Source organism: Melanerpes formicivorus, unplaced genomic scaffold, assembly GCF_026170545.1.
Source record: "Melanerpes formicivorus ecotype bairdi unplaced genomic scaffold, bMelFor1.0.p_v2 SCAF_2, whole genome shotgun sequence".
Classification (NCBI taxonomy): Eukaryota; Metazoa; Chordata; class Aves; order Piciformes; family Picidae; genus Melanerpes; species Melanerpes formicivorus.
Genome location: NW_027142354.1, coordinates 50,756,420 through 50,776,851, shown reverse-complemented (window position 1 = coordinate 50,776,851; position 20,432 = coordinate 50,756,420). Strand labels below are relative to the sequence as shown.

At 57.6% G+C, this 20,432-nt stretch overlaps 1 protein-coding gene across 1 annotated transcript in view; it reads left to right on the top strand.

The window, feature by feature from the left end:
• ABLIM3 (actin binding LIM protein family member 3) overlaps positions 1-20,432 on the top strand; it is a 55,712-nt gene that overhangs the window by 20,476 nt on the left and 14,804 nt on the right. Inside the window, exons 2-6 of the mRNA XM_068160103.1 lie at positions 13,121-13,261; positions 15,683-15,866; positions 16,249-16,361; positions 18,937-19,063; positions 19,223-19,316. Coding sequence (XP_068016204.1) covers positions 13,121-13,261; positions 15,683-15,866; positions 16,249-16,361; positions 18,937-19,063; positions 19,223-19,316 — 659 coding nt within the window. The remainder of the gene's footprint in view (positions 1-13,120; positions 13,262-15,682; positions 15,867-16,248; positions 16,362-18,936; positions 19,064-19,222; positions 19,317-20,432) is intronic.

The following is a 20,432-nucleotide window of genomic DNA, read 5'->3' as shown; positions in this document are numbered from 1 at the left end:
TCTTGCCTTTTTTGGCTGGGACAGTACCCTCCTGAGGGAGCTCACCCAGGCTGCTGCATCCCTGGCTGGTGGCAGTGGGTGGGCTTTGGCAGCAGAGGGAAGAGGCCCTGGGCTCCTTGTGCTCCCACACAGCACGAACAGCCTCCCATCACTGAACACAGACTCTATTTATCAGGAAACTTGGCCTCAGCAAAATGATGAGCTAAAGGTTTTCATCTTTCAGCCAAGACCTCAAGTTTAGTCTCCTCCTACCACGCACATCTGGTACCCCTTGACTCAAGGACCCAAGGGCATCCTCTCATATGGACCTCCCAAACCTGTCCAGCTCAGTTAGAGTAGAAAATAGCATTGTGTGGGTTGGGGCTGGGTCCAGCCCCCAGCTGAGGCATGCTCCTCCTGTGTTCCTGCTGTCTGAGGCTGTTGGGTGAGCTGTTTGCTGGCTGTGGCTCACCCACTTGTCACGCCTTGTGAATAAAATCTGGGGGTGGAGATGGGCTCTGGCCAGTGCCTAGCTGCCAAGTGGACTGCCTCCCTCAAGACCACCTTGCCAGATCCTCTCCATAGCTAGCATCATCTCAGATGAGCAGCAGAGAAGCTGTAGTGGTCAAGGGCAGCGCTGGTGCTGGTGGGACCATTGTGGACATTGTGTGGCCCAAAGCCCTGCTGTGAGGGCCAGCTTTGGGCTGACCCTCACACTTGGAGGATGAGTGGGATATGAAGCAGTGGCCCTGTGTAGAGGAAGTGGGATGTCATGGGATGGACACAGTGGAGGAGGGGACATGGTAAAGGCTTTCATAGTGGCTTTTGTTCTGCAGCATCCCATTGCACTGGAGGTTTGGGGCTGGGACTATGTATCACCCTGTGGGGTGTGCATGCCCTGGGGATGGTAGGGTCCAGCAGCAGGGCAGAGGGAATGGAAGCTGCTAGCAAGAATTTGGCTGTACACTGTGGCATGGTGTCCTGCAGAGAACTTGGCTTCAGGTGGTCCTTCTGCACTGGGATCCACAGAGAGCCACCAAGGGCAGCTGTGTGTCTCCATGGCCACCTGGGTCACTTCATGCCTGTGCACATCCCTGTCCCAGGGATGCCTTTAGCTCTGCTTTGGGAGCTAGGCAGAGCTGAGCCATGGCTGTGGGCTGTGTCTGTGTGCAGGATGCACCCATCTGCCTCACGCCCCCTCACTCATGCACCATTTATTTGTATCTGCAGCAGCTTGGGGAAGATTTTTTTTAAGCTGAGCCAGATGCAAGCACGAAATCCCATCTTCAGCCTCTCAGCAGGGATCCCTCCTCACCCGCCTCAACTAAACCTTCCTACCGCCCAAAATGCTGATCTCAGACCGTGCTGCACAGCTGCTGGGGAGGCGGCGGCTGGTGGGAGCCTCAGAGAACGCTGCCAGCAGCCCTGGCTGCGTGTGGTGGGCTTGGGGGATACCTCTGGCTGCGGGTCAGGGCTGGGACACCGGAGATGTGCGTGGGGCAGGAGGGCGGGAGCCTGCTTGTCAGCTCACGCCGTGTCCCCGGGCAGGTTGCTGCTGGGTAAAGGCAGGGTTTGTGCAGCGCTGGAGCAGCCTGGTCCTGCCTCTCCCAGCAGGTGTAGTGGGGGCTCAGAGGGTGGTGACTCCCTGTCCAGGGCTGGAATGCACAGCATGGGGTTGGGGACTCTCAGCAGCTAACCCTTGGCTCTGGCATCTCTGCATCACCCTTGGCTTTGCCCCTGATGCTTATTGCTTCATCAGACCTCCTGAACTGCAGCTGACCCTCTGAATCAAGAAGCAATCCCTCAAGAGGGACCTGTGCTGAGTTTCTGGGCATGCATCCAGCATCGTAGCAGCCTCCCAAGCAAAGAGCTGATGTGTGTGCACGCAGGCATCTGCTCAGGACATCTGAATGTGTGTCCTCTGCCATGGCAGGGCACCTCTGTCGTCTTCTTCTGAGAGAGAGGGAGAGAGAGGAGCTCTGGGCAGCACACGTGCTCTGGTTTTGGCCCCTGAGGATGCCTGTTTTCTTCTCTGCATCCTCCATCTCTCCAGCTCACACACATGCCTCTCACCTTCCCCCCCCCCCCCCCCCCCCCCCGCCCCCCCCCATGCTTTCACTGCTCTGTTTTTCTTGAAAGCAGAGCAGAGTCATCATTGCCTGCACTCTGGGGTGGCTCCACACAGTGCCCCCAGCCCTGCAGCCCCCCATGTGCTGCCGTGGTGCCCTGGCCAGCTGCCAGCTCTACACCAGCTCGCTGGCACTGCCTGCACAGCTTGGTCAGCTCCCAGACTGCAGGTGGCACTTGGGCTCCTGACCTCAGCTGTGAGAGCTGCAGGGTGATGTGGGGTGTCTGAATCAGTCCCTCCACATCTGCAGAGCAGTTCAGCAAACAGAATACAGAATTAACCAGGTTGGAAAAGACCTTTGAGATCAACCTATCACCCAACACCATCCTGTGAGGAGTGGTTTGTGGCACCAAAGCCATCAGGCACCCAAGCTTGGTGTGAAAGTGCCCTGTTCAGGGACCTCAGGGTGGCTCTGGGATCTGGTCCAGCTGTGCTGCAGTGATAGAATCATAGAATTATAGAATTGATAGGGTTGGAAGGGACCTCAAGGATCATCTAGTTCCCCCCTGCCATGGGCAGGGACACCCCACACTAGATCAGGTTGCTCACAGCCTCATCCAGCCTGGCCTTAAAAACCTCCAGGGATGAGGCTTCAACCACCTCCCTGGGCAATCTGTTCCAGTGTCTCACCACCCTCATGGGGAAGAGCCCAAGAGACCTGCTCATGGGGCCAGAGCAGCTTGGATCTGGTCCCTCCACCCTTTCTGCACCTGATAACCTGTGCAAGCCAGGCTGTTTTCCTGGCTAAGCTGCTCCTAGAGTGGGTGGGAGACCCAGCAGAGCTGGCAGCACAAGTCACCTCATAGCTGTGAGGGAATGGAGATGCATGTCCCACATGCTCAGGGGAGCATCTTGCTTCCCAGTACTGCTGGTTCCAAGTTGCTGGTGGGCTCTTCATACCACTGCAGTGGATCTGAGTAGCAGTTGGATAGCCACATGTGCGAGACTGCCACAGTCCTGGCTGGTGTCCCAGTGAAGCAGGCTCTGGCAACCCAGAACCTCATCCATCTCTGGGCACTGCAGCCAGGGCTGGCTGTACAGATGGCTGACACACTCCAGCTTCACCACTGGGGCAGCTCCCCCTTCACTGGGCTACTCTGGGGCTCCTTGATGAGCCTGACCTCTTGTAAGAGTGGGGTGTGAGCTTCAGTGCTGTGGCTTTCTAATGTCCTCATAAAGATTTTAAGAGGAAGAAGGAAGGAAGGCTTACAGAGGTGTGGGGCATGCTTGCTCCTGCCTGAGAAGGGAGTGGTGGAGGATGCTCCCAGCTGTCCTGCCAGAGCCACTCTTGGGCAGGACCCAGCTCTCTGGTGCCTGAGACCTGCTGTGCCATGCCCTCCTGTTCAGCCTAACTCCCTGCTCCAGGCTCACCACAGCTCCTGCCCTGGGCAGCCATGCATTTCAGTCATTATTCATTAAAATGTAATCTATCCTTTCTCTTCCTCTCCCCAAGACACCAAGAACTGCTAAAATATTCTCAGGAATAATAGGGAGGAGAATTAAATAGTTACTATGAAATGTGAGCTGTGCCTTTTGGAGATTTATTGCCATTCTTAGAACCTGCAGTTCCCTGTTGGGTGCTAAGTCTCCAGCCCCATGCTTGGTGGAAATAACCACATCTGCTGGGAGACTGGCCACACCATGGAAGATGCCCAGGCAGCTGCAGCATGTCCAGCCTGCATGCAAAGATGGGGCCCCAGGTGCTGGGGGTCACTCTTTGATGAGCTGAACTCATCTCTCACTTGTGTGGGTATCTACAGCACTCAGTGCCAGTTCTGGGATGCAGCCCAGGCTCCTGATGGCATAGGCAGTCTAGGTGTGATACTGCTGGTTGGGATGAGAACAATATTGCTTTGGGGGGAGAGGCTCCTATGCAAGCACAGACTGGGAGCAGAGAGGGGCAGAAGCCAAGGAGATTGTGCCTGCTGCTCCAAGCACTGTGCCCAGGAGGGTGATCATGGGTGGAGCAGCCTCTGCTCCTGCCCTGCCTGCAAGGAGGGGCCTGCAGGACACAAAGCCTTCCTTTTCCCATGTCCCCCAGTTCTTCTGATCCTCCTGCAAATTGCTGCTGGGGGTGGGATGTGCAAGATGGGGCTCAGCTGGCCCAGTGCAGAGGGGCTAAGCATCCCACAGACTTCTTGGAGGGGATGAAATGGGAGGAACTGCCTGGTGCTGTGTGTTAGTCATTGCAAAAAATCCCTCAATCCCAGTTGTATCCTGGTTCAGGGACAGGCTGCCACCCTCCTTTGGGGGTCTGGGGAGCCCAGAGCTCTGCTGTAAGTGGCTTCTGTGATGCCTGCAGCAGGTATCCTGGCTGCAATTGCAGTTCAAGGTGATCTTGTTGCTATGACAAGCTGCACAAGCATTAGCCAGCAAAAAGAGACCCCAGCAGTGCTTGCTGGAGATGGGAGGAAAGCAGCCAGCATGGAGGAGAGGAGCCATGCACTAGAATGGCTGTGAGCACGTGTGTTCCACCACACACATTAAACTCCTCCTGATGTGTTACCTTCCTGTGTTACACCACCAAGACCTCCTGCCGAGCTCCATGAGCACAACACCAGGCTCCCGACCCCTCGCCCTTCTCCAGTCCCTGCACAGCTGCCTCAGCAGGGTCCTTGCTCTGAAGAGACACCAGCCCCATCCCACAGCACTCACCAGGCAGTGGGGGCTCTCACCCACCAAGCCCTCCACTTCTTCATTGGTTCAGTGGGAGGGGATGGTGAGTGACCATTGAAGAGTGGTTCTCTTCTGAGAAACAAAGGCTGCTGGAAGCCCCAGTGCCGCCGAGCAGGTGCTGCTGCTGGGGTGAGAGCAGACCAGCCCCAGGCACCCAGCACTGCTCAGCGAGGGGCTGGGGCTGGTGTTTAGCCTGTGGCAGGGTGCTTCTCCTCCTCCTTAGCCTAGTGAGTAGCACAACGACTTCTTCCCGTGGACAGTGACTCTTGCTCAGAGGTGCTCAGGGTGTGACTGTCGCTGCACGACTGCCACACACAGGCTTGTTCCCCACTGCCAGGCTGGGTGGTTGGGGGTGGCTGGGACAGCATGGTCCCTGGCTTGCCAGCTCTGGGCAGTCCAGGGCATAGCTGTCAGGCTGAGGAAGCTGGTGAGCACTGCACAAAGCTTTCTGCTCTCATGCTGCTCTGTGCCCGAATCTTCAACTGTCCCTGCAGCTGCCGGAGCTAGAAGAGCTTGAGAATCTGGAGAAGTCCCAATGGCAGCAGCTGGTGCTTTCAGCACACCAGGGGCATCCTGTGGCTCCTTGCCCGGCACACCCCATGGCCCTGCTAGCAGTGGGGCTGGGTGCTGGTAGTGGGGTTCTCTAGGTTTCTGCAGGGGAGGAGGTAAAACCTGCCTCAGCTGGCAGTGGGGTCTTTGGGGCTGCCTGGGGTGGTGGTGTGACCCTGCCTGTGCTGGGCAGTAAACATCCTGCAGGCAGGCAGTGGGGCTGCCGGCCGCCCGGCCAGCCTGGGGAGACAATCGCCGGCTTCCTGCGCCGCCCCCTCGAAGAGCTTCCCTGAGAGCAGCCAGGAACAAGCTGCTGTGCGAGCAGGGCCCTCGCTGGTCACTACTCCATTTTCTGTTGCCTTCTATCTATTCTCCTCCTCTATTCTATTCTGTTCTTTTCAGAATGGTATCGGGTCCCCCCTGCAGACCGGCTCCTACCCCAGCCCGTGGTCCTGCTGTGCCCTTGCTGTTAGCATGAGGTTTTGGCACCCGTCTGGGTGCCTTCCCCTGTCACTGGCCAGCCACAGCAGCTGCCACCGTGTGAGTCTGTGTGGCAGTGACGGTTTGCTGCCTCCTCCCAGTTCCAGCTTGACATGAGCTCTGAGGTACCCCTCCAGCACTGGTTGCTTTGCTTCCTGGCACGGGGCTGGGAACTGGAGGAGCGGAGCAAGAGGCTGGAGCTGCCTGCTGTGTCCCTCTGCCCAGGCAGCAGTGTCTGTGCAGTGCAAAGCACAGCGCTGCCAGCTCTCTGGGTTGTGTCCATGCTCCTGGCCCCCATCCTGCCCACCTGCCCTCCTGCCTTCAAGCATGCTGAGGTTCAAATCCACAGTGAGCCCCAAGACTGAGAGCTGGAGTGGGACCAGAGCACACATTTGAGCTCATTAGGAGGTTCTGCAGTGGTTTTGCCTGGCTGCCAGCTCTCCAGGAGAGGCAGTGGGTGGCACTTGCCCAGAGCTTAGCTGCTGTTATCCTCTGTGATACCCAGGCACACTCATTCAGGTCCTTCCCGTGATACCTACCTACAGAGGACTCCCTCCCCTGTGCAATGCCAGTACTGGCCCAGAGTTCTCATCTCAGCCCTGTCCTGCTGCTGGCAGCCACATGCCCTTTGGCTCCACTGGCTGGCATCCTGGCAGCACCCATGCCATTTGTGTCCTGTGTTACACTGAAGAAGGTGATGCAGTGTGGGAGTGACAGTGGTGGGGGGCAAGGGAGCAGAGTGAGGCAGGTGGAAGCAATAATTGGTCATGCTCTAATTGGGGAAGCCTAGTGGTAGATTAGGAGCTGTGGCACAGGGGTGGGTTTTTAGCTGTGAGACGCAGGTGGCTCTGCCTGTGAGCTGGGAGGGCAGAGGCTGGTGTGAACTTGCCAGGAGTTCATAATCCTGCCTGCACCATGCCCTGTGCCAAACAGCAGCACTGCTTCCTGGTGGCTTGGAAATGCCTCAGTGCCTGCTCTGTGTAAGGTAGGTCAAAGGAGGTGATTCTCCCCCTCTCCTCCACTCTGGTGAGACCCCACCTGGAGTACTGTGCCCAGTTCTGGAGCCCCTATTACAAGAAGGATCTGGAGGTGCTGGAAGGTGTCCAGAGAAGGGCCAGGAGGATGATCAGAGGGCTGGAGCACCTCTCCTGTGAGGACAGACTGAGGGAGTTGGGGCTGTTCAGTCTGAAGAGAAGGCTCCGAGGAGACCTTACTGTGACCTTCCACTATCTGAAGGGGTCCTACAAGAAAGCTGGGGAGGGACTTTTTAGGGTGTCAGGTAGTGATAGGAATAGGGGGAATGGAACAAAAATAGAAATGGGTAGATTCAGATTGGATGTCAGGAGGAAGTTCTTCCCCATGAGGGTGGTGAGAGACTGGCACAGGTTGCCCAGGGAGGTGGCGGAAGCCTCACCCCTGGAGGTTTTTAAGGCCAGGCTGGATGTGGCTGTGAGCAAGCTGTTCTGATGTGAGGTGTCCCCGCCCATGGCATGGGGGTTGGAACTAGATGATCCTTGAGGTCCCTTCCAACCCTAACAGTTCTGTGATCCTATGATTCTATTGCTCTCAGCCCATGCACCCTTCACTGCCCCACTCCCTGCTGCTGCCCATCACAGCCCACCCCTGTGCTCCATGCATGGGGACAGCAATGAGTGCAATACAAGCACTGGGAGAAGCAGCAGGAGCTGCTCCAAGCTCAAACTGACCCACAGCAGTCCCTTGGTGTCTGCCCACAGTCTGTGCCTTTGTTGGGAGCACCCAGTAAATATTAAGTAAAGAACTGTGTGACATTTCTGGGTTTTACTTGAAGGAGAGCTCAGGAGAGAGAATATTTTGATGAAAAGTAAGGATGCAACTTTCTCCTTGATCAAAACTAACTTCTACCTGCAAAGTCTTGCTGGCAAGCAGTGGCCAGCTGCTGGAGCAGCGAGATGGCCATGCAGGTGTCTCAGCAGGTATCAGATTTGCCTCTGGAGCTGAGCATCCTGACTATTGGACCCTTCCTTTATTTCAGGGATAATTCAGCTGATGTTTCAACTGGGCTACCAGCACCAGCTTGGCAGGGTGCATGTGCCCACATTGTGCCCTTACCTAGCTATCTGCTGCTGACCTTTGCCCTCGGTCACCTTCTCAGCAGGGAGCTGGGGTGGGTAATCAGCCAGACCATGCTCATTCCTGCCAGGTCAGAGGCAGCCCCACAGGACAGCTGGCTGTGGCCCTCCCCTTGCCCACCCACTGCACCCACATCTTTTGGCTCTGGGCTTGTCTTCCCCTTCCTCCCCAAGACATTTTGTGGCTGTGGTCAAGCTCTTTAGCTGCTGCAGGACAGCAGGCAGGAGCCCTCAGCCCCAGTGCTGATGAGAAACCCTTATGGCGTGGCTGCTGGAGCTCCCACCCTTCCTCCTTGGCTGCCCATGGGACCCAGTGCAGGTCCTGCCTAGAGGGGAAATCCTCCTCCTCGCCTCTCATGGGGCTTGGGGCTGGCCAGGTCACCCTGCATCCCTACTGTAGCAAGAGGACTGGGCTGCAGGCTCCTCAGCACCACCTCTTTCTGCCTGTATCCCAGCAAGGGGTTCCTTTTGCATCCTTGCTCTCCGCCCCCAGCCCAGCACACTGTGTCCCATCACCATTGCTTCGGCGCTGCCTCTCCCTCAGCCTTCAGTACTTCCAGTAAAATTCCTTTCTGGCCAGTCACTGCTGCCCCTCGGCCTCGACGCCTGCGGGTGCGGCGTGCTGGCGGGGCTGGGCTTCCTCTTCCTGAGCCGCCCCAGCCCACGCCGTGCTCCCGGTCCCCTCCTCACCTTCGCCCACTGCTGTCGCATTGGCCCTTCCCTAAGGACACGAGGGGCCGCCAGCCAAGCCTTCCTCATGGCCTGGGTGCCCAGCAAGCATGTCCAGTTTCCCCTACACGCCCCACGGGAGCCCCATCCCGTGTGCACCCCACACCGTGCTGGTGCCACTGTCCCCAGTGGGATTCTGCAAGAGGAAGATTTCCAGCCTCGCTGAGCACAGGGAGCGTGCAGAGGGAGGCTGCAGTGAATTGCTCACTGCAAAGCAGTGGCTGCTGGAGCAGGACTCAGCCCTGTGGAGATGTTTGGGCTCCTGAAAGCTTTGTCTGCCCTGATGCAGATCCTCCTCCTCACCTCTTGGCATCCATCCCAATTCGGGTCTCACCCAAGCATACACCCAGCACGCCCTGGAGCTGGATCCCATCCTGCCATCCCCAGGAGCCAGCAGGGACACCTCCCCTGCACACAGCCAGCACCTGCTTGCTCACACCTGACTGCACAGCCCCAGCAGCACCCCCTCCCAGCCTCTGGCACCCACCCACCTCAGCTTCCCACAGTTATTAATTAGAGGGCAAATGCTTTGCTTCTCCACAGTCCACTTCACCTGTGGCTCTCTTGAGTATTGCACAAATATTAATTACTGGTAATTAATTAAATCAGTCCTCCCCTTTCCCCCGTGGAGATGCTGTCTCATAAACATGCTGACAGCAAACAGTGCATCAGGGCAGGCTCTGTGAGCTGGGTGGGAGCTTCCAGTTACCTGTTGCTAATGATATGAACCCCACTCGCAGCAGTTTCTCCCTAACTGACCTTCCTGGAAGGTTAAGGAGTTGGCAGAGGGAGATAGGTGGGAAACCAGTAGGACCTGGGGTGATCCCAGTAAGGGATGGTGGATGGATCTTTTATAAATGCCCCTCGCTGTCCTGTTTCTTGCAGCTTGTGCTCCTGGAAACTTGCTCCTGTTTTGCTGCTGGTGGTCCATGGGGCTGCCTGGGTAGGAGGGTGAAGCAACTGGTCGAGCTTACTTGGTGTGAGCCTCTCACCCTGAGCCATCGTGGGGGATGTGCTGTTATTTGCAGTGGTGTTGAGCTGCCGTCCCTCCCAGGTAGATGGAGTTCAGCCCCCTGCTGCTGAAGGGCTCGAAGTGTTTTAGAGGCAGTGTGAGTGTTCAACATTCCTCTGTCCCGCTGCTCCTTGGCAGAGAGCTAGGATGCTGTGCAGGAAGAAGACGGGAAGGCAAACAAGGCTGTTGACCCTTGTGAAGCGGAAGGTGGGTGCTCTGGGAATGAGGGAGGGGCATGGCCCAGGGATGCGCAGCAGGAACCCACAGATTGCTTACTGCAGCATTGCTTGGAAGATCTCTTGAACAAGATCCCTCTGCCCTCCTGGGGGACAAAGCTCCTCTGCACAGTCTTGGGTGTTGTTACTACCTTCAGTAAGCTGGCAAGCTCTCTTGCTTGCATGTGGCTGCTGTTGCCTGTCCCTAGGGCTGCGCAGGGCATGGATCCCTGACCGGAGGTGCCACCTTAATCCAGATCAGTGGGAAATCTGCTGCATGCCCACGCAGCCCTGCGTGGCAGCTCACTGCCTGGCTGTGCCCACTGCAGCTCTTCGGGCTCCACAGATCAAATGCCAGCCAGGACACGGGGCCAGCCCAGCAGGAGCCTGGCTCTGAGCGGCCTTTTGCACTCCGTTGTGGAGCACAACTGCACTAATGGCCGAACGAAGCCAGCTTAATTTTGTGCTCCACAAACAAAAGCAGGAGCAAACCGGAGTGAGATTAAGGCATTCCTTGGGCAGCTCCCACCCCCTGACCCAGGCTGCTGTATCTTGGCCTGCAAGGCCACTAATGCTACTTACATTATTACTGGATTAGTTTGGTGTAATGAGCTTTGCCCTGCTCAGCTGTCCCTCTGCTCAGGGGCGTTGCGATGTGTAATACTTCCTGCGCGAGGCCACGAGGCGGGCAGCTGCCCGCTCAAAAACAAGCAGAGCCCCAGCAAAACAATGCATCAATGTTCCCAGAGCAAAATTCCAGCATGGGCTGGAGGTTAATCACAAATCAGGCAGCTTTCGGCTTAGCGTGGGACAAAGCTGGCAGGCGGGAGGGCAGCGCTGCCCTAAGCTGGGTCCTGACCCATCTCCATGGGCACAAAGAGGAGCCGCCACATGGGTTTCATCTCTGCCAGGGTGTAATGCAGCTGTAAGCAGCTCTGCCCTCCTCAGCTCCTTTTCCTCTGCCTGCCTTTCCCATCAGATGTGCCATTGCAGGGACTTGGCAATGTGTTGCTATGGACACCAAGAAGTTTCCCCTAGAGACCAGGAACCCGGAATAAGTGATGTCTGCATTTTCTGACATTGATTTTTATTTCTTCCTCCTTCTTCTTTTTTTTTTTTTTTATTTTATTGTTGATGTTTAAGTGCTGATTAATTCCCAGCCTTTTGCCCCACCTCCCTCCTGCTTTTCTCTCCGAGCTTTGTGGATTGCCGTGGCTGCGTCCCAGGGCTTGGCTTCTGCTTCATTCGCAGCAAGGGTGCAGTCACTGGGTTGGGTGTGTGGGAGGAGGTTTCTGTGCTGTTACTTTTGCTCTCCTGGAGACCCCTTTGGAAGAGATTTCCCCCACACCCCCCCCTATTTATTCCAACCTTGGGAGATTCTGCTGGGTTCATGTCTGGTGTCAAGGGTTAGAGGTGGTGCTGAGGAACCTGCACTCCAATCCTCAAACAGCCACATCTGGGTCTTCCCAGGCTGCTGCAGAGTTCATGGATGCCCATCAGTAGCAGCTGCTCCATGAGGTCCTGGATCCCATTTCCCAGGGCTTGTGCCTCCCTGCAAGCCACACCTGCAAAAGCACAGGTGGGAGGTACCCTGCTGCCTTTACAGGTGTTCCAGCTTCTCTTGGAAATACACATCAAGACTGCAGCCTGAGCTTTGCTTGGGAGCACTTTCAGGAGAGCATCTTGGCTTTGCTTGCAGCTGTCACGTTGGACTGACAAGGCTGCCAGTCTGCCATGGCTCCATAGCCCTGGAGGATGGAGCAGCTGTCAGGTAGGGTCAGACCATTTTCCCAGTGGTGAGCAGTGCTGCTCCCCTGTAGAGTGTGACTCTGGGCACTTGGCTTATGGGCTGGGATTCTACTGTGAGATACTCTCAGTGTCATTTTGGCTTCTCTTTCTTCACCTTTGAAGCCAAGAATAGGCTATTTCTGTTCCCCGTCACACGATCTGTCCCACGGTGCCTGAGGAGCCTCTCTGATGAGTGATCTCCTCTGTCCTGTGTCCCTTTCTCCCTGCTCTGGAGGGAGTTCACGTTCCAGGTTTCAATCAGCTGCTTCTCTTGTTCCTGGGAATGCAGTTCAGCTCTGGGTCAGAAAGTCTCAGGTCCATTGAAGTCCTGCCCTTCGCAGCTCACACTGCCCCAGCTGCAATGCTCTCCCAGAAATCTTAAGCAAGTCCTTTGCTGCTTGGTCCCTGTCTGCAGTGGGTAGCATGGGGTCAGCCAGCCCAGAGCTCCTGGGGACAGCCCATGCACTTGAAAGTGGGGCAGGGAGAGCAGGAGCTGCTCTTTAAGGGTTTTTTTGGGGGGCAGGGGAGGGAGGTAAACTGTTCTGGGACCGCAGAAGAGCTCCCTGCTGGTTCCTCCCCTAGAGCCTGGGGCAAGGCTGCAGAGCATCAGCCCTTCTTGGGGGTCTGCAGAGCTGGAGGAGGGGTATGAAGAGTAGGGGGGAGTCTCAGGACCTCCTGCAGCAGAAGGTTGGCTCTTTCCTCTAGCTTGGGGACTGGGGGCACATTACCCTCCCTCCCCTGCAGCCCTCAGCTTGGTGCAGAGCCTGCATGTGCCCCAGTGCTGCTCCGGAAGGAGCAGTGAGGCTGGGATGCTGCTCTTTGCTGAGGAGGTGAGAGTCCCACCAGGGCCAAACACTCAATTGCTGTGATGTTTGAAAGCTCCTTGAAAAATGACTTCTTCATCCAGTTCCTAACCAAACAAGTGCGAGCTGCAAAGAACAGCAGTTCCTTCCCATGCTGCTGCCAAGCCAGCTCTTGCTGGCACATTTCTGAGCAGCTCAGCAGCCAGCCAGGACTGTCTGAGGGCTGAGTGGGTAGCTGATCCCTACATTGTCCTCCTGCATCTGCTTAGGAGATAGGAGAGCATCTGGGGAGCACTTCAAAGCTTTGGGGCAATGGTGAAGATGCTCCTGTTGTTTGTGCAGAGACAAGGCACAGTGCCCAGACACTTCCTCTGTACAGCACTTAGGACTGCAGCCCTGTGAGCCTGAGGGGCTCTTTTGTGGGGACAGGGAACTTCCAAATCTGGACAGAGCTGTGCACCCAGCTCGGAGTTGCTGAGTGCCAGCACAGTCTCAGCTGTGCTTTGCCTGATGTCCAGCTGCTCTGTCGCAGCCACTGGAGGTTTCCTCTGCAGCTGCCTACCTGAGGTCAGTACCACAACACCCGGATGTGACCCAAGTGCTGACAGACCCTTCCCCTCTCTCGCTTTCCCCTCCCCCCTTTCTGCCAGCAGTTCCCTACCAGCAAAACCCCTACACCCCTGGGAGCAGCTCCAGCGTCATCCAGTGCTACCGCTGCGGGGACACCTGCAAGGGCGAGGTGGTGCGCGTCCAGAGCAACCACTTCCACATCCGCTGCTTCACCTGCCAAGGTAGGACAGCGCCACCCGAAGAGCTGCTGGCCAGGTTGCTCCACAGCCATAGGTGCAGACAGCAGAAGGTTGTGGTCAGACCTACTTGGACATGTAGTTGCACACCGAGGGGTGGCAGCTTCCCATTGGAGGGGAGGTGGCATGGTGCGGGTGGGAAGGTGGTGACACAGCGCTGGCATGGCGCAGGTAATGCCTCTCTGTGATGCCAGAGCTGACAGGCTATGAACAGGGGTGGCTAAGACCTGGGCACCCTCACTACCCTCAAGCTGCCTGAATGCCAAGAGCCTGTGCTGTGCTGGTCCCAAATGTACCCATGGCTCAGCTCTGATCTGAGGGGGCCAACACATCCTGCAGCCACCCACCTGCCCCCAGGTCAGAAGGAGGTGTCACCAGTCTGGCTGAGAGACAGCAAAGTGGGGGTGATGCCAGAGGCTGGGGGCTGATGACAGATCATTGCCAGCCACTCATGAGATGCAGCCAAGGTGTGCTGGGATGCTGTGTGCTGCAGGTGGGATTCGACAGCCCACAGGGGCTGGCACCAATAGAGAAGAGGGGCTGCTTGAACCCTCCCTGGGCACGAGAGCTGTGGAACAGTAAGAGATAATGACCCAGTGCTGATGCTGAAGGGTTCCTTAAAGCAGCCAGGGCAGTGGCTGCTTCTGTGGGTTGTAAAGCATCCCATCACTGGGGCTTTTTAAATGTCTTCCAGACTCTCAGCACCTTGTGCTATGCAGGACATTAATCCCTCGCCATCCTTGGCCATGCTTTCCTTCTCCTCCCTGAGGAAGAGAGGAACTGGCTAGAGGAGCCTGTCACCACACCCACTACAGCCCTGTCCCCCATGGTGTGGGCAGCCTTGGATCTCTGGGAGGGCATCTAGGCCCGAGGTTGCCCTCAAGTCTGACCTGTACATGTGGGTTGCAGAGCCCTGTGCCTCTTCTCAGCTCAAATGTGCAGGAGCTGTGTATCCAGACAAAGAGTTCAGACAGCCCTCAGCTTCAAAGGGTCCAGGAGCCAACAGGGAGAGCTTGGCAGGGCTCACTGCCTGATTTCCAAGTGAAAGGGAATAAATAATGAGAGGAAATCCTCCTGTCTCACCTTCCCTCACAGCTCTTGCCCCCTGCCACCTCTGCCTGGCTGCTGCCAGCTCCAATGCCAGCCCTATGGCTTGTCCCTGATGTGTCCCTGGGGGATGTGCTATGGGTCCCACAGCAAACAGGGCCCAGACCTACCTCATTTTTCCTTGCATCTGCTTCCTGGTGCTGCCTGAGAGCTGGTAGCCTGTGCCTTGTCACTGGCAAGTGAGCTCTGGCAGGCTGTTTTGGAGAGTAGCTGGTGCTGGCCCTGTCCCCTCAGCTGTCCACCCACAGCTCCAGGAAGCAGCTTTTCCATGAAAGAAGAGCTGCACCCCTGACCCTGCAGCTGGCAGGTCCAGCTGTGCCCTGAGGAGGGTGGCTGCTCTGTGGGCTGGCCCCACAGAGTGAGGTTTGCAAGGACAGGATGGATGGCTCCTTGGAAGTGAAGGGTAAAGCAGACCAGCAAGTGCTCAGTTGCTGTGTAGTTCCCTTCTCCACCCCATCACCTTGCAGGACAGGTGATGAGCATCATGCAAAGGCCCCCAAGACCTGGTCCCTGTGCCACTCCTGAGGTGCTTTCCAGACTCTGGTGCCCTTGAGGTCTCTCAGTGGATGGGGAAGATGTAGGAGGGAACTGATGCTAAGGGCCAGGGCTTGCCATGTCTCCCTGGATTACTCTGGTGGGCTGTGCACCACCCATGGTTCCCACAGCAGGGAGGGAAGAGATGTTGGGCTGGACACCTATAAAATGACAACCAGTGAGAGCACCAACCCCGGTGTGTCCCAGGCCCTGTTCCCGTTAGGGCGTGGTTTCAAGTCCAGGCTAGGAAATGGAGATAGCTCATGGAGGAGGCTGTGCCTCAGGACCTGGAGAAAACCTCTCCCCAGCTTCCCTAGGGCATGCCCAGCTCCTCATCAGTCCTGTTCTCAGCTTCCTGACGCCATGAGAATGTCGAATGAGGGGGCTGAGCCCTCTCTAGGTGCCGTGGGTCCAGGAGGGGATGCCATGGGCCCTCTCAGGCTGTTTGGGCATGGTAAATGTGGGCTTCAGGGGTTCCCTTTCGGGTGCTAGGGTTTCCTCTGGGAACACCCAGCCCTGGCTGTCTGGGCAGCCCCATTCTGCACCCTGCCACAGCCCAACACTGACATCTTGTGGTCCTGGGGGAAGACCCCAGCGTGTCTAAGAGGGTAGGAAGTCCTCAGATACCTGCAGAACGCTGTGGCTTTAGGGATGCCCTGGGGCTACAGCTGGAGAGGCAGCAGAGGCAAGCTTGGAGGTGCTGGTCAAGCCCTGTGGCTGGACTTGCCCACTGCCCCTTGACAGGTGTTTGTCCTCCCCCTGCAGTGTGTGGCTGTGACCTGGCCCAGTCAGGCTTCTTCTTTAAGAACCAGGAGTACATCTGCACCCACGACTACCAGCAGCTCTACGGGACCCGCTGTGACAGCTGTGGGGACTTCATCACTGGAGAGGTCATCTCTGCCCTGGGAAGAACCTACCACCCCAAGTGCTTTGTCTGCAGCACCTGCAGGTGAGCTGAGGCCATCACTGAGGCTGTGTGACCCCCTGCAGAAGCCCTGTGCAGCACATGGCTGTGCACTAGGGAGAGAGCTGTTCATCACCCCACAGACCCTCGCTGCCTGCTCAGCATTACAGCAGCCACCTCCTCTGCATTTCCTTAGGGGAAAGCCCTAGGAGGCAATGAAATGGCTCCAACCCTTCCTTTTGAAATTGATGCCTGCCTTGGCCCTTCTGCCCTGGCACATGTGGACACTCACTGCCTTGCCTGGAGCTCCTCTGTTCCCCGGCACCACAGGTCCACTTGGCCCTGAGGAAGGAACTGATGGGCAGCCCCAAGTACTGTGTGGAGGGGAGCAAGCAGCTCACACCTCCCCACCTCTCCTTGCCCACAGGAAGCCGTTTCCCATTGGAGACAAGGTGACGTTCAGTGGGAAGGACTGTGTCTGCCAGAACTGCTCCCACTCTCTCATCAGCACCAAGCCCATCAAGATCCACGGGCCCAGCCGTAAGCTGACTGCGCTCATGTTCCGCCATGGCTCCGGGGGGAGGGACCAGCTGTCCCGGGAGGGTGGCGCAGGATGGGCTTCGGGCTCGGTGTGCGGCGCTGCACGGAGCTCTGGGCGCTCCCAGAGGAGGAGCAGGGGAGCCGGCGCAGCTCCACCCGGGACCGCGGCTCCCGGCTGGTTTCGGAAACTCCCTTGGCCTGCCTGTGACCTGGGCGGGGGCTGCCGCGGCAGGTGCTGTCTGCAGCAGCCGGCAGGGTTGGGAGCTGGGTTTGCTCTGAGGCAATGCCCAGATGTTGATTTGTACCCAGCTGCACCGAGGTCTGTGTCCAAGTGCCAGCCCTGGGACTGCTCTCCCGGCTCTCCCGGCGCTGGTGCCTCCACAAGCACTGAAAGGCTGATCCCCTTGCACTGACAAACTCGGCTAAAACTTGGCAAGAGCCATGGACAGCCTCTTTAGAGTAGATTTGTCCTTGCTTTCAATCCCAGGTTGTTCCTTGGGATACCTTCCCTTCATTCCATGCTCTGCCTTTGCGCTTTTTCCTTGGTGCTGGCTCTCAGTGGAGAGAGAAGCATCCCATAGGTGCTGTGCTTGGGGGCTGGTAGTACATCCCTGTGGCATGGAGCTGCTGCATTGCTGGGTTTGCTTCAGCCCATGTCTGGAGTGAGGGACTGCAGGGTTAGCAGGTGGCCATGCCTTGATGACTCCCCTGTGCCCCGTGTTTGCCCCATGAAGTCTCAGGGGATCTGCCTCAGCACAGTGTGTGGGCAGGTGGCAGCAGACCGAGAGAGCTGGGAGCTGTCCCACACTGTGGTACCCAAACCCTGCCACATCAGCAGGCAGAACTGGAGGGGTCTGGGTGGGGGCCCTTACTGCTGCAGCTCAGCAGGCTCTGGACCATCAATGTCTGGAGCAGAATCCTGCAGGTAGGGCTGGACCAAGGAGCATCATATCACCCATGGTCTGTCACCAGTTACCACGGTGGCACTGGTGAGGGCTGTTTGGGTTGATTTGCAGGTTCCCCCATCTTCCTCCATTAGCACCCTGAGCAGCCTGTGAGCAGGCTGCAGCACCCTGCTGTCTCCCGTGGCAGGGCAGGGGAAGGGCAAGCCACACACTCTGCCTCTCACCTGCCTTTCCTGTCCCACTCCCTGCCAGCTCTTCTGCAGAGCAGGGTTACCTGAGGGCACCATACTTTATTCATAGGCAGCTGCAGAGAGCAGCCACATGTAGCCTGCTGCCTACATGTGTCCCCTGTGGCCCACGTTGCCCTGGCACTGCCACCCATAAGGGCTGGCAAGGGAGCTGTGCCTGCTGGAGCCTGCACTGATGCACTCTGCAGGGTGAAAGGACACTGAGCCTCTCCCTGCAGCTCCAGCCCTGAGAGCAACCTAAAACCCGCAAAACCTGTGTGAGAAAGGGATCAGACCCTGGCTCAGCTGAGCTGGCCAGCCTGCTTTTGCCAGGGGTCAGAGAGTCACCCTCCTTAGCCTAGTCCAGCAGGCAGGCCTTGGTGCAGAGCTGTCTGGAGATGGGCTGGGTGAAAATCCTGCCAGCTCTGGTGCCTGTGCTGTGCTGCAGCTGGCAGGGTGTTAAGGAGAAACCCCATCTGGGCAAACCTGCTGGCTGGGGGGAGAAGAGGACAAGGGAGAGTCAAGGTCAGGGGTCTGAAGCCCATGTGCTTCCTGCTCCTAGCCTTGGCAGGAGCCAAGGGAAGCAGGGGAGGAAGGGAGTCTCGTAAACATGGCAGCAGGGCCGGAGGCAGCTGCCAGAGAGCACAGCCCTTCCTCTGCTCCACTCGCGGCCGGACGCTTCCGACGCCTCCCGCCCTGAGGGGAGTCCTCAGGGACCTGCCAGGCCATCGAGGCCAGGACAGTGTGGCCCTGGGAGCATGGCCCCCACAGCCCACTCACTCACCCTGGCTCAAGCTCACTGCCTGGCAGGAAGACTTGTCTGTGTGGTGCAGTGGGTGCTTGGACAGGGTGGCTGGGTGCCAGCAATGCCTCAGGTGTCCCAACTGCAGCAGGAGGCTTTTCTCTTGGCTCCTTTGCTGGGAACAAACACATGTGGCCTATTCCCATACAGAAATGATCCCTAAGAGGCTGCCCTTGGAGCAGTCTCAGGAGCAGGTTGTTTATAGCATCAGCATCCCCTAGAAAATGGAATTCTCTGGGGCAGGGCTGCTCTCTGGATGTGAGGGGGTGCCAGGAGAAATGGCCAGGGTGTCATGGTAGTATCATAGTAGTATCACAGTATCAGTCAGGGCTGGAAGGGACCACAAGGATCATCTAGTTCCAACCCCCCTGCCATGGGCAGGGGCACCCCACACTAGATCAGGCTGGCCAGAGCCTCAGCCAGCCTGGGCTTAAACACCTCCAGGGACGGTGCCCCAATCACCTCCCCGGACAACCCATTCCAGGGCTTCACCACTCTCATGGTGAAGAACTTCCTCCTCACGTCCAGCCTGAATCTTGGTGTGGGCTAGCAGATAGAAGAGTTCCTGCTGCACTGCCAAGCCCCGCGGTGGGGACTGCAGTGAGCCCATGCTCCCACGCTGTCCCCTTCTGTCTCCTCAGAATGCGCAGGCTGCAAGGAGGAGATCAAGCAAGGCCAGTCTCTCCTGGCCCTGGAGAAGCAGTGGCATGTCAGCTGCTTCAAGTGCCAAACGTGTGGGATCATCCTCACGGGCGAGTACATCAGCAAGTGAGTGCCACCGTCCTGGCAGCAGGCTTGGCCGTGCTGGCCATTGCCAGGCTGCACCCCTGGCTTGCTGGGCTGCACCCCACGGGGCTGGGGCTGCAGTGAGGGGGTGCCCAGCCCAGCTCACCCAGCACTCACCCCCTTCTCCTTCCTCTCCCAAAGGGATGGCATCCCATACTGTGAGTCTGACTACCATGCCCAGTTTGGCATCAAATGTGAGACCTGCGACCGGTACATCAGCGGCAGGGTCCTGGAGGTGAGTCCCAGAGCCACAGACACCCCATCTCAGTCTGGAATGGGGACTTGTGTGTGTCCCATCCAGATGTGCATGCCTTGGGCAGTTGTGGGAGTTTTGTCATCTTGCACCCTTGTCAGGCTACCCCTCTCGGGACTTGGACTCTCTCTGCAGCAGGGGTGTGGACACAGCCTGGGCACCTTCTCTGGAGGGTGGGCGTGTGAGGAGAAGCACCACCATGCTGCAAACCTTTGGAGGGGTGGCTTGGTACTGGAGGTCCAGAAGCAGTCAGAGCATGTGGTGGGTGGGTACACTGGGATGTGTCCCAAGCCCACGATGTGGGGACCCTGGCTTTAACCAGCAGCTACCATGCCTGGCTCTAGAGTGTCCCCCCCGTGCTCACCCCAGCCTGCCTTCTGAGTGTATCTTTGTGCAGGCAGCCTGCCTGTTGCCTTGGAAACACATCCAGCATGGCTGCCTGTTGCAGAGCCCAAATGAGGTGCTGCAGCACCCTGCCCATGGGCAGCCTTCCCTGTGGCATAACCCTTGCAGGGCCTCAGCTCGAGCAGGGAGTCCCTTCCCTGGGACAAATCGGGAGGGAGCTTTGCTCACCACGTTGCTGGCCAGCAGGAGCTGCTCTGGCAGAGCCACAGAGGGATGGAGGCATCCCATGGGGATCCCACAGCAAGGCATGGGTGCAGGTGGCCATGGAGCATGTTTTGGGTGATGATAGAGCTGCACAGCCTACAGAGGGAGTAGGGGTTGCTCTTGGAGAAGGACAGAGAGATCTGTCAGGGCTGTTCTTCCCATCATCAAGGCGTTCATGTTCTGCCTGTGGTCCCTGCTCCTGGAGGCATGGTGTCCTGTCATGCCTTCTGTTTCTACTCCAATGTTTGCAGGGGGAAAAAAGGCAGGAAATCTGGTCTGAGGCTAAATCAAAGGCTGAGGAGGCATAAAGAAAGATGTCAGAATGCAGCCTGTTATGGTTTGCAGATCCCCTGGTGATACTCAGGAGCCTGGCTGTGGTGATGTAGAGAGCCAGCAGTGCTGAAAGCATGCTCAGTCCCTCCTGAGACCTTCCCTTCTGCGTGGCTGAGTGGGAGAGAAGCACTCCTGGGGCAACACTGGCACCCACAT